This window comes from Lates calcarifer, linkage group LG15, assembly GCF_001640805.2.
Source record: "Lates calcarifer isolate ASB-BC8 linkage group LG15, TLL_Latcal_v3, whole genome shotgun sequence".
In the NCBI taxonomy this organism is placed as follows: Eukaryota; Metazoa; Chordata; class Actinopteri; family Centropomidae; genus Lates; species Lates calcarifer.
Window position 1 is genome coordinate 16,799,669 of NC_066847.1, and position 12,999 is coordinate 16,812,667.

A 12,999-nucleotide genomic window follows, 5' to 3' on the forward strand; every position below is an offset into this window, starting at 1 on the left:
CAATTACACAGATTGTTTATTGACACTTTCTCTCAGCCAGTGTATGGTAACCAAATTCTTTTAACTCAGAAAACAGTTGAATGGTGTCACCATTTCACACAACAGTGATTTTTAACATATGAACCAGTAATCTTTTAACCTGTAATTTAGTTTCTTGTGTAAATTTTGATGTTTTATTCCTTTTAACTGTTTTTAATTCATTTTGATTACTTTTGTAGCACTTTGAGATTTTCTTGCTAAAATATAAAGTGCAGTATAAATAAAATGTATTATTATCATTATTATTAAAGACACTGACTGTCTGATACAGCTGCACAATTGTAGTTGTAGTTGTTGTCGTTGAAAATGTAAAATATATCTTTTATGACACTGGATGCTTTTAAAGAAGTGGAACCATAGTTTGACATGCACCTCTGTCTAGATGCTTAGACACTTTTCAGCCAAGTCAGTGTTTCTTTACTCCTCCAAATTTTGTCAACTTTGCTAATTTGTGAGTGAGGACAGTGTCAGGCTCTGTTACCTCTATCTGATACTGTGGAAATTAGCAGTGTCATATCAGATAAAGAAGATGCTGTGTTTATGTGCTGATGGTAAATGTGTGTGTGTATGTGTGTGTGTGTGTGTGTGTATAGTGTGTTCAAAAACAAGTTAGGTTTGCTTTTAACTTTTTTTCTGTTACTGTCAGTGCGTGAATGAAGCTGTGAGTGTGCAGTTGTGCATGTGTTTATCTGTGTATGTGTGAGTATATTCATGTGTGCATGTGTGTTTGCGTGTGAGAGAGAGAGACAGAGACTATAAAGCAGTGTAAGAGACAGTCTTTATAGCTGACTAGTCATGTAGGCCAGCTTCAGTGTAAAGAGCTCTGGAGCTCTGGGGGCGGGAGGAGTGGAGGTAGCATGGCTGACCTGCATTCTCCTCTATGGCAGGCCACTGTACTAACAGAGACTGAAGCATTCAGTCTCTATGAACACTCCAGTCTTATTTGACTTTGACCTCCATGCTCAGTGTGTGTGTGTGTGTACCTGTTTCTTCCCCACTGCAGATTCAGACGACACCTCGACGTTTGTAACCGGCATCGTTCTATACAGAAACCTGGGCAGTATTCTGACTCTGCAGAGGTAAGGCTGCTGACTTCTTTGCAACTGCAACTGAAAGATTAGAGGCTTTGATGATTGTTATACCAGTTTCCCTCTGGTCATGAAACTCCATCAATATCAGAGTAGTGTACTCCAGACAGGGAAGCCAGGGGATTTTAATAATTGAGCTAATATGAATGTAACCAAATGTATTTTACAGTTTGATCCAGGGGACCTGAATGGTATGGGTATGGGTGTGGTACAAGGGATACTTTAGAGGAATGATACAGAGTGGATAGTAGCAGTGGTGGTTCTTTTACCTGACCAGACAACACTTGCAATAACTCTAAAGAGCAAAAACCACATTCATTTTTACTAGCCAAATCCACCCCCACAATCTTTGTTGCCCTTTCATCCCTTTGTTTGCATCCCTGTGAGAATATATTCAATATGTCCTAATGGTTTTACGGATGGTAATGTTGATCAGTCAACCACTTGTCCAGCCTGAAATATTTCGACAGATTATGATGAAATTCATTTGGGTTAGCAGCATGCATCTCACTCCTTATTGCATATGCACTAGGAGGAGGCATAAACAAGGCACACACTGGATTTACAAGAGCTATTAGTAAGGTTGCAGTGGCAGAGATACATGTGCAAAGCCACAGTGCAAATTTTCACAGCACCACTTTCTAAGTATATCCCAGAGTTTAATATATGCGAAGAGATTTGTTCCTATGCTGCATCTCATTATTTAAGAACAAGTAGGGACTGAAAGGCTTGAAAGGCTGAAAGGTAGAGAGACAGACAGACTGATGGATGAATAGACTCTCCACACTAAACAACAAAACAACCCGTTAAAGCGGTTTCTCATCCAACACGTTTATAGGCAGGACAACTCTGTCTGTCAGTGCAGTGTCAGTACATTCATTTGTGTAAGTGTTTTTTTCAGTCTGCGTGAAAGAAGCACCATTCTCCCTACAAGTCAGTGGACCGTCAGAAAGACTTTGAAGCTGCTATTTTGAGGTCAGATAGTTTTATAATGTTGCTTTAACTGAAGGGCAGTGTTATCAAAGCAGGATGGATGAGAATTCTTAAAGTATGAAATTACTTTAGCTAATCCAGTGAGAACAGTTTTGGTGATCTTCTTAATGGAAAAAACAAACACACATCCATTTGTTTTAAAAGTGAAACACAGATCACATACCAATCGACAGCAACCATTATACAGTATTGTAATGTTTACAGTGCCCTTTACTAAACCAGCTACACGCTGATGTTGCTGAAATGGTTGAACCCTGTGGATCTACTACAAGATTGTGTTGGGTTTTATGGATCGTCACAGTACAGTCAGGGCATTTTACATGAGTAGTGGAATGAATGTTTCCAGCTAAATGAAAACAAGGATTAGATGCAGAAACAGCAGCACACTAGCAGTGGGTGGCTCCATGTATGTCTTTTATCTCCATGAGTAAAGGGATTTCTTGGAGGAACTTGCTGTTACTGCTTGCATGATGATTAACATACATTTTAACATTTCAACACAGCAGTGTATGTGTTCTGTGTAATTATATATGCGAATGCAAATGTGTGTGTGTGAATGCATGAAAGCTTCTGTGAGAAACAGCCTCTTATCTATGGCTGTGGTTATGGCCGTAAGGAGCTCTCCATTATGAAAATGTTGTAAAGGCACATAATGAACTGGTAACATGGAAAAGGGGAAATGAAGCAGACCCTGACTCTCTAAAGTTCTCCCACGTTTGTTTGGAGTCTCTGGATTACTGCCGCTCTCTTTCTCAGCTCCTCTTCACTCCTCTTGCATCCTTGTCTCATCTCCTTTTCTGCATTTGGTTCTCCTCTCAAGGAAAATGAGATGAGTTTGAGGCAAGAGACTAGATGACATGAAAGTTTAAGTTGACTGATTGTGTTTTGGAATGGTGAGAGTGCGATTGTGCATAGAGAATACAGTGATGATATGAGGAACTGGAAAACTGAACATGGGCTGTTGAACATGTTTGGCTGACTGGAAGCGTTCAATGTCAGTACTTCCAGCAGCAATTCACTTTTTCCTGATTGTCTCATTCCACATGATTGATAGTACCTATGAAAAGCAGAAATTGCAATGCATACTAAGTAGGCAAGAGGAATGTAAAATAAAATGCCCCAAAAATGGTTTAAGATAAGCTATTGAAAAACAATATGGATAGCTTCAGATGCTAGAAATCCCTTAGAATCTTTATGGTTTACTTAGCAGGTAGGATTATACTGTGTGCTTGCTCTGATTCTGGTAATCAGACAGCTGAGTCAGTAACCTGTTACATTTTTTGCTGTTGACTGAACAATCATGGTTCGTGTGGTTTTGAGCAGACAGGACACACCCTGTCACTCTCTCAGTAGCTTTAATGAAATGCTTTAGCATTTTGTGGCAACTGTGTGACCTTTTCTAAACGAGTAACAATGTTGAAAATGTCAATGTGTCCTTTAAAATTGTACTTTTGGGACATGTTGCCTTTTATAGAATCTGCTATGGATGCCAGTGTTTTTACCCAAGGTATTCCTCAATCTAACATTCAGAATTTTTTGCCATGTTGATCTGATAAAAGTAGTGAATGTGCCTTGCCATAACTGTCACAACATCTAACACACCCACATGTAATGTATTCTTACTCATCCCATCCTGTTTTCCAACTGTGCCACAGATGCACCAGGTGTGGCTGGCCATGAAAATGCCAAAGTGTGTTTGGCACACCCCTGGTGCATCTGGCAGGGCACAGTTTCATGAAAATGGGGCTCATGTTACAGCGCTGAGGTTTTCCCTTTTTTATCTGTAGGAACAGCACAGTCCTCAACTCCAAGATTTTGTCAGTGGCTATCAAGCCCACCCCTGCTTCTCTCTCTGCTCCGGTTGTGGTTGAATTCTCTCACTTGTACAACGTGAGTGACAAATGAACCTTTATATTGAAGTAATTACAGACATCAAGCTATTGTGATATGCTGCTCTATTACTGGTACTGTACTCTTCTATGGTGATCATATGATGTCTCTGTTCTCCATCCATTAGGGTACCACCAACCAGACGTGTATATCCTGGGACGAGAGTGACAGGTAAGATCCACTATATTGTTGATTAGTTGACATGTGACCATGCACACACTTGCTAATATGCACTACCAGTTGTCTAATGGGAAATGTACAATCCAGCATTTTTGGACCTTCCCTCATATTAAGAACTCAGTGTCAGGATATTGCAGCCTCTGCTCCTCTTTATGGAAGTGTAATACACTGGAATAGCCCTTTAATGGTGTCAGTAGCTAATACGTAGCTACATTACTACCCATCCATCTATCTGTCCAATGCTTTGGTCAAAACCAAGATACTGTGAGAAACTAATGGACAGATTTTTATGAAAAGGGAAACATCCTGCTCTGAGTATGAGCCTTGATAAATTTGGTAGCCATATGATTATTCTTTTAATGCCACTACTCAACCAAAGATTACACAGAGAGTATCACAGAATTATGACATTTTTTTATTTATTATTATGAATTATGTTCAAGTCAACCCATATATTTATGTGATCGCATGAACATTGCAACCTTTAAGGGCCACTAACCAGGCTTCAGACATGTTTTAAAAATTTTCATGGCAAAAAACTTAGCAGTGTACAGCTTTTTTATGTCTCCTACCTGGAAATAGAATTTACAACCACATTACATCTGTTTTAACCTCTTTGCATTTGCATCAAATGGCATCAGGCTGGTGGCTGGTTTCAATGTCTCACCAGGGAAGAGGCAGTTGCTCTAACTCACCTATATATTCCAATCTACATCAAACTCCACATATATGATAAGAGGCCCAGCCTGGAGACATCTACATTCCAGTTTTCTGTCATACCGCCACCTAGTGGCAACTATTGTGATTTGTTATGTTTTAACAGGGAGATGCACACACGTGTGTGTGTGTGGGGGGGGCATGATGAGAAAGTGAACAAGGGGCTAAATGATATGTAAGCGCAGTGTCCAATGGTTGCAAAGATGCACGGCTACTTTGTGGGCTGTTTGCAGCTTTAATTTAAATCTTGTAATCCCATATGAACCCTTGCATAGCTTGAGATCCTCAGGCAGAGGTCTTCTGACTGTTCCAGAGAAAATGTTGAAAACTGAAGGGGATAGAGCCTTTGCATTTAGGGCCCCAAAGCTCTGGAACAACCTGCCCAAGGAAATAAGGCTGTCTGAGTCAGTGTCATCTTTTATGTCACTACATCATTCTAGCAAGCTTAGCTGACACTGAGTGGTCCAGATCCTATTGGTAATTATTCCAGGATCGATGACATAAACACTGGAAATCCCACATGTACAGTAGTCTATAACACATTAGGGAGTTCCCTGTACCCTTAGTTTTCATTTTAGAGACATCATGTTCCCTCTGAAAGTTCCATGGCAGGCTGCAGTGTTTTTAATCTTGACAAAGTCAGTGCGCTGCTCCCCAGTGAAAGGGTGCTGAGTGTGTTGGACAGCTCGGCAGCTCTTGTCTGAGACAACGCTAACCCCACGCTATCACTGCGACGACACTGATGCAGCATGTGGAAAATTAAAAGTGTCGTTCACAGCTTTCCTCCTTCTCCCGGCCCACGCACACACATCAACATGTACGATAGGGAGCAGTTCGGAGTTTTCAGAGAGAGAGGGAGAGAGAGAAAGAATGAGCAGTGAGCATGGAGGCTAAAGAAAGAGTGAAAGATACATGTTCAATTTTACTGCTTCTGTGGCCACATTCAAAGCACTTCTCATTTGCTCCTTGGTCTTAAGTGCCCTATTTGTTTAAGACGAGAAATAGTGTTAGAGCGTGAACAGTGAGTGAGGGAAAGAGAGAGGCAAAGAGAGGCAAACATTTTGCAGTCTTATTGCATTGTGGTTTCGGACATTTGCATTTAGATGGGTGCATACACTTGTGTTCCACAGACGAAGAGCAGAACATTCACTGTCTCAGTCGAGGGATTAAAAGAAGTTTGGCTGGGCACATATACACCTGTAGCAAGACAACAAGTGAAACACAGACAGAAATGATTTGGGAATGATTATGAATATAACTTAAAATGACAGTTGAGACAATGTCCATAGTGATATTTAATTACTGACAGTGTTCTGTAAAATTTTAAACCACTAGAAACTAAACTGGAGCCTTCATTTACTTCAACTGCAGAGAACCAGACTTTATATCAAGGTTTATATCAAAGACAAACTGAATTGCTGTATTACACATTTCTATTGACATAGTTTGTCAAATTTTAGTGAGGCACCTTGTTCTCTCTCTCTCTCTCTCTCTCTCTCTCTCTCCCTCTCTTTCTTGTAGAAAATAATGATGATAAATATAATAACAATAATAATAATAATGATGATAAATTCAAAGTCATTGCTAGTGATCTCCCTCATACAATTGCAGGCTTGTTCCCAAAACTCTCTGAGTTCTGATATTTCCAACAGTTTTCTGTATCTTTAAGGCCTAATTAATATACTCTATATAGTGTCAGGTTATTGAGGACTTTAAACTGAATGAGTCTTACATGTCTTGACAGCTTTCTTTTTTAGCTTTTTGGCATACCTTATTCCATTCTAACTCTTTAGATAAAAGGTTTAATCTCTCCCTCTAGTACTCCTTGCTGCTGTTGGAAGTTTAGTAGCCTCACTAAATATTTTTCAGTAGTATTGAGAGGCTTCATGGCCCAGTGCAGATCTGCTGCACTTTTAAATTTGTTGTTGTAACCTCACATCTTTCTCAATTCTTACCTGACGTGTTGATAAGGTCAGGGTAATGTGCATTTTACAGCATCAATTTATCTAATTTCTGTAATTACAAGAATAATCACTAAATAATCTGAGGTGGTTTTACTGTTTCCATCCATTAAACTTAACACTAGTGACTCAAAAGGTATAATCCCTTCTATTGCTGGCAGGCTTTTGTCATGAAACAGTGGCCTGTATTTGTTTGTGCCATGTTATGCTTTTATCTGATATCTCAGCTCAGTGAATAGTGTCTAAAGCAGCTTTAATCAAAATGTTACAAGGATATTTGATGAAGGTTTTATATGTTTTTGACAGTGGTCATCTCTCAGACATCACCAACATCTGCAAACATGAGAGACAACACAGTAGGAGAGACCATGACAGAAACATGGCAAGGACAAAGAATCTAATCTTGGTGTTTAGGTGTGGGGGTGGGGTTGGAGGAAGACATGTTCCATGCAAAATTAAAATCCATCTTGGACAGCAGCTATGATTAATGAGTTAATATTTGGGAAAGAAATTGGTATCTGGGGAGGCGTCCCTGTCATGTTGATAAGAGCCGTGAAGCAGCCTAGGCCTTCACTTGCCCTACGCTTCAATCTCCTGAAATCAATAACAAGACCATCAGCAACTTCTCTCTGCCTGTCTCACTCTCACTCACAGTGACATTATTACTTAGTTTTGTTTACAGTATGTCTTACCTGATGTACTAGAAATACTTGAGGTAGATGCGATTTGGCATCAGTATGCTTTGACAATTCCAGCACTCTAATAGGAATACAAAGTGTTTGGTAGATTGTCCTGTTGGGTGATTTTCCCATTAGGCTTCATGGTAATTCATTATAATGAGTTTTCATGATAATTCTTGGGAAATGTTATGCCTTTATTAGAGACTTGACAGGAAATGAAGGGAGAGACAGATGGGGAACAACATGCAAATGTAGGTACCCTGCCACACTAAAGATTTAAATTTGTTGCTATGGTAATGTTACCATAACTCTTATCCACCTTTATCCATAATTTTCCAACTATTTTACCAAAATGCTTCCACTCATTACCTCTCAGATGGTTGAGTGGTGTAATTATCCGTTTAGCACGGCTTGCTAGTTTTTCACTATTTTCTTTCACACAAGGTGCACAACAGCTCAGTTTACTGATAATAGAGCATAATAATTTCACTAACACTCCACACAGTCTGTTGCACTGTGAATTTTTAAGATGATTACAAACCCAGTATTTAATTGTTCCCCATTTTGCACAATACTTTAAGCTCTGAATATAAAGTGACAGCCTTACTGCAAAAGAATTCCAGAATGTACTTGGCATCGTGATCTACAATAATTTCACTTTTTGTTTTTATGTTAATGAATATTCAGGCACATGATAAAATCACAACCAACATCTTATCATGAAAATATGTCTTCTTACTCACTTTTTGTTGTTGGAGTATTATCTTTCAGCATAACATCTGCTCAGATTATACTGTATACTCAGACACTCCCTTACTCTCTTACAGTATAGTGTAGATAACAGTAGGTGGGTAAGCAAGGCTATCAAAAAGTGTCCTGTGGATGTCTTTGGGTATCTTTGTCTGTAATTGTCTTGTAAGTTGTAATGCTCACTACACTAATCATATTTTTAGTGGGATCCAATCACAGAACATACAGAGTCAAGTCAACAAAAGTACTTATTAACAGCAGGTGTAAACGCAAAGCTAGAACAGAGAGCCTTTTTGCTGTGTTTATGCTTGTCATCATTTCAGAACTTTTACCAATCAGACAGTCTCCAAAAAACCTGCCCAATCCCATCAACATTCTTGTCATCCCTATTAGTGTTGACATCTTTACACAAGCCCATTAGCTGTTTGTTACATTGAGTTCTTTGTTGCATTCTACTATCACAAATCTACTCTTCTAACCAAACCAAGCTAGTGATGCAGACATGGTTGTGTACCAAAGGGAGGAAAAGGTCACTCTCATCACTTTATGTAATGGTTGAAGATAAGTCCTGAATGTTTTTGACCAAATGATTCAAGTCTGTGCAATATTAACATGTTTTTCCTGTTCCCACCATCCTCTGTGGGTGCTATGTGCAGAGAGCGGCCCTGCAGTGTCGCATAAATTCTGTCAGTGGTCAAAACAGACCAGTTACTGGAAAAACTTTGATTTGAGTGGTTTTATGTTAATAACAGAAAACAAACAGGACTTCCATGACTTCAAACATTCACTACAGGGTGATTTCCGAAGAGAGAGGTATTTTTGTCCCTATGTATCAAAAGAGATGGATTGCAGGGAACAGACTGTACACAGTCCAGTTTGTTTATATTCAGAGCATGCTAATCCATTCTAATTAATATGCCAGTCAATTCACTAGCTGTTTGAGGATGAATACCCTGAATATGAGGGGTGGGGAAATGGTCCACAACACTGTTGACATCATCATCATCATGCTGACCCCTGAGCTCCTTCTTCATCTTGGAAAAAAGTAGTAGTCAAAAGTTATGAACATCAAGCTTTCTGAATAATGACTTAAAGAGTTGATTAGCTCTTTAAATAATTTGGTGCACAAACCTGGATTAATTTGCCACTTTGGTACAGTGCCATCATCAGTTAAATAGATGTTATGGCATGCATAATGAATGACAAATGCCTGCAAACACAGGGCAACATTAGCACTCATTTGGAGTTGTGTTGGTATTTAGCTGCTAAATGCTCCACTGTGTTCACCAGCTAGTTGCTGAAATGAAAAAATTGATTTTTTAGCAGCCTTAAAAATGTATGCTTCAAAGTCATTTTACTTTTAATTAAGTGATACAAATATTGTAGACTGTAACACTGAGTCAGTGTATTGACTGGGGATTTTAATTTTATGTTCATATCTTATGTTGAAATATCCATCCATCCATTATCTTGTCCTTTCAGGGTTGTGAGGATTTTGAAATAGGAAAATTTATATTTAAAAGGATACTCCCACATTGTGGTATCATACTTCTATAAAGTTGGGGGATTTGCAAGACACATGAAAGAAAGAAAAGAACAGTTAAAAATGAAGCAGCGGAGGCTGACATAAGGTGGGTTTTCATCCACCTTTTTTGTGCAAAAAAAAAATGCTGGAATGCCCAAAATTTGAGAGAAAAAAAACAAACTTTTATGTTTGGTTTTGGTGGAAATTGATGGAAACAGGCTTTAGTGGATTAGTTTAGTGAACATGAAGCTTAAGACCTAAACATTCACTGAAGATTCAGCTTCAATGAAGAGACAGAGAATACCCACAGACGAAAGCATCATATCTGTGTGGAATGATAATGAGATATCATGATAATGTTTATTTATTATATATTATGTTTATCCCCATATTTTTTCACCATTTGAGGTGCTCTGGTGCTCTTTTAATTGCATCATCTTCTGGCACCCTCTTCTTCTGCAATGGTTTAATAGCAACCAAATAGAGAATTAGTGCCACCAGCTGTTTATCTTGATGAACTCCTAATGCTTAACAATTCATGCTACATTTGAAAGGCAACTCACTTACATACTGATTTGAAGTCCCTGGTATATGGGACAAGTTTTAAAAATGTTCCCATAATGTAACTTGACATGTCCCCATTTTAAATGCAGGGTTTCTGTTATAAATTTGTTGTCTCCGAGTCCAAGTTAAGATCATTTTGATGACATCATGCACAGACTGCCTCATGCTCCCCATCACAGATACATGTAAAACCGAGTGAGAGAGTGAACCCTTAAATTAAATGTAAAATTTGATCCACTGTTAGGATGCCAATGAAAGGCTCCATACTAACACTGAAATGTAAATGTGTGCAATGTGTGAAAAGTCTAATTTATTCTTAAAACATCATTTCTCAAATAATCGTTTTTGGAGCACCTGTATTGGCTGAACTGTCCAAAATCTTTGATTTTTCTTGTATCATAGATAATCCCTATTAGCATACATGATGTGTAATGATGTGTAACATGACCAGTGAACATCATGCAATAATCTTCCTCATCAAAGCTCTCTGCATAGTCTGTGAGTCCATGATTATATATTTCCTCTTTGCTAGCAGACTGCTTTTCATCCACGTGGCCTGTTCTTGGCAAAGGACATTCTTCCATGCAGGGCTGCTGCACCAGCACCTAAATTATCCAATTAGACTGTGGGGCAAGACTGTCTGCAGGCTACTGTGTGGCTCACAGAGAGGCCTAATCACGTCAGCCATACAGAGAAACTGCACTGAGTCCTAATATATTGGATTTCTGTTAAAGGTGATGTGCTAACGTCAACACTGAGTCACCTCCCGGGCTAATGCACGCACACACACACACACACACACACACACACACTGTGTATGAACCTATAAGACCTGTGAGTGTGTGAGGATGTGACTGTTAAATATTCTGAGTAATCTGCAGCCTCCATCATCTTTATGTTGTTAAGGTTTTGCAGTTCTTAGGATTTTGTACAGACTGGTGACAAATTAATAGAAAAATCTGAATAAATAGAAACATAATCATATAACATAATCAAATCAATAATCAAATAACATAATCCAGCCTTCCACACAGGTCTTTCTGGCTTGTTGAGTGTGATAATGATGTGAATCATAGTCCATGGCGTTCACAGTCACATCTCAACCCTAAAGAACGCTCAAATGAAGGGATGTGTTTATCCAGTCCTGTAGAGTTACATACACTTGAAGTTGTTCTGAAGGATCTCTGTCTGTTTACTGGACTTCCTTGGGTCCTCAGCCAAATATGTGCAAAGTTTGAGGTCAATCAGAAGAGTGGTTGTCAAGAAAAACAGATATGTCCATATATAGTTAGATTTTGAACCAGCTATGGAACAGAGGTTATCCTGCATGTTCACTGCAGGTGGTTGCATTGTGTCTCAGTTGTGCCATGGCACTGTCACATTTTGGTCTTGGTTGTCCATGGAAAGCCTTTCAGAAATGCAAAGTTTTCAAGCAGCCAGGCTTTTGTATTATAATATATTGAATCTTTATTTCCAGAATAATAAATATTATCAGAAGGTGTTCTGCTAATAGATAGATAGATAGATAGATAGATAGATAGATAGATAGATAGATAGATAGATAGACTTTATTAATCTCAATTTGGGAAAGTCTTGTGTTACAGCCACTTAGAAAAATAAACACAACAACAAAATAAAAGTCTAATAAATTATCAATATGAAAGCCTAATGTAAAGTTAACCATATAGCTTTCAACTTGCTGCCATTTATAGTTTATGTTTCTTTGATTAATTAAGTTTTACCATTCCAAAGTTACCCTTACCCTCCTATAGTGGGTGCATTCATTAGTCTATAATCATCTCTGAGAGTGTCTTCTGTTAAGAAACACCTCTTAAGCTTTAGAAATCATTATGATCATCTTAGCTGTACAATGCTTTTAGGAAACAGGGACCTCAAGTGTAAAGATAGAGGAGCAAATAAAAAAGCCTCAATTAAGACGCTCTGATCATGCCTCTGGTAGACATTGGCACACTGACTGGAATGGCACAGCGTCTCTGGCAGTCGCAGTGGAGCTGGAACATTAAGCAGCTGTGTCTGGTGGACTTTGGGGGTCAAATTGGACTTGATGATGTATAATATGAGGTCTGTGGGAGCTGAAAAAAAAAACGAAAGAGGAAAATGTTCCTTCAGGTCATGCTTTGACAATCAACATGTAGTGGCACCACACCTCCCATATCAATACGGCATTACACCTGTCAAAATGTCACTTGTAATTCCGTAAACCACATCTTTAGTTGTCAGCAGTCTATTCACTGTCCCATTAGGACAAAATTAGAAAATGCTGATCACACACCAGCAAGTCCTGTAGATGTATTAACATCATGTTGATTATATGATATAATCAATGCAGAACACTCCCAGAATCTTTTTCAGTATTTGACCTGACATACTAACATGAAGCTAGTTACTTTCTATGAAATAGAATTCTATGGTTCAGACTCATACAACTACAAGATTTACATAAATAATTGGCTCATTGCTTGTCCTGTATTTGATTAGTCTGTGTGAGGCCTGAATTCAGTCTATAGATTATTCTGAGCTTCTTTCAGACAAGCTGCATGATGACTGACATTTCAAATGCTTGCTATTGTCAGTGCCTGACAAATTCATTT

At 38.6% G+C, this 12,999-nt stretch overlaps 1 protein-coding gene across 10 annotated transcripts in view; it reads left to right on the forward strand.

Annotated features, from left to right (window-relative positions):
* Nucleotides 1-12,999, forward strand: part of adgrb1a (adhesion G protein-coupled receptor B1a) — a 134,165-nt gene that overhangs the window by 85,154 nt on the left and 36,012 nt on the right. For all 10 annotated transcript variants that reach the window (XM_018665706.1, XM_018665703.1, XM_051076082.1 and 7 more), the window contains 3 exons: nucleotides 1,043-1,118; nucleotides 3,908-4,010; nucleotides 4,138-4,181. In XM_018665706.1, the coding sequence (XP_018521222.1) occupies nucleotides 1,043-1,118; nucleotides 3,908-4,010; nucleotides 4,138-4,181 (223 nt within the window). The remainder of the gene's footprint in view (nucleotides 1-1,042; nucleotides 1,119-3,907; nucleotides 4,011-4,137; nucleotides 4,182-12,999) is intronic.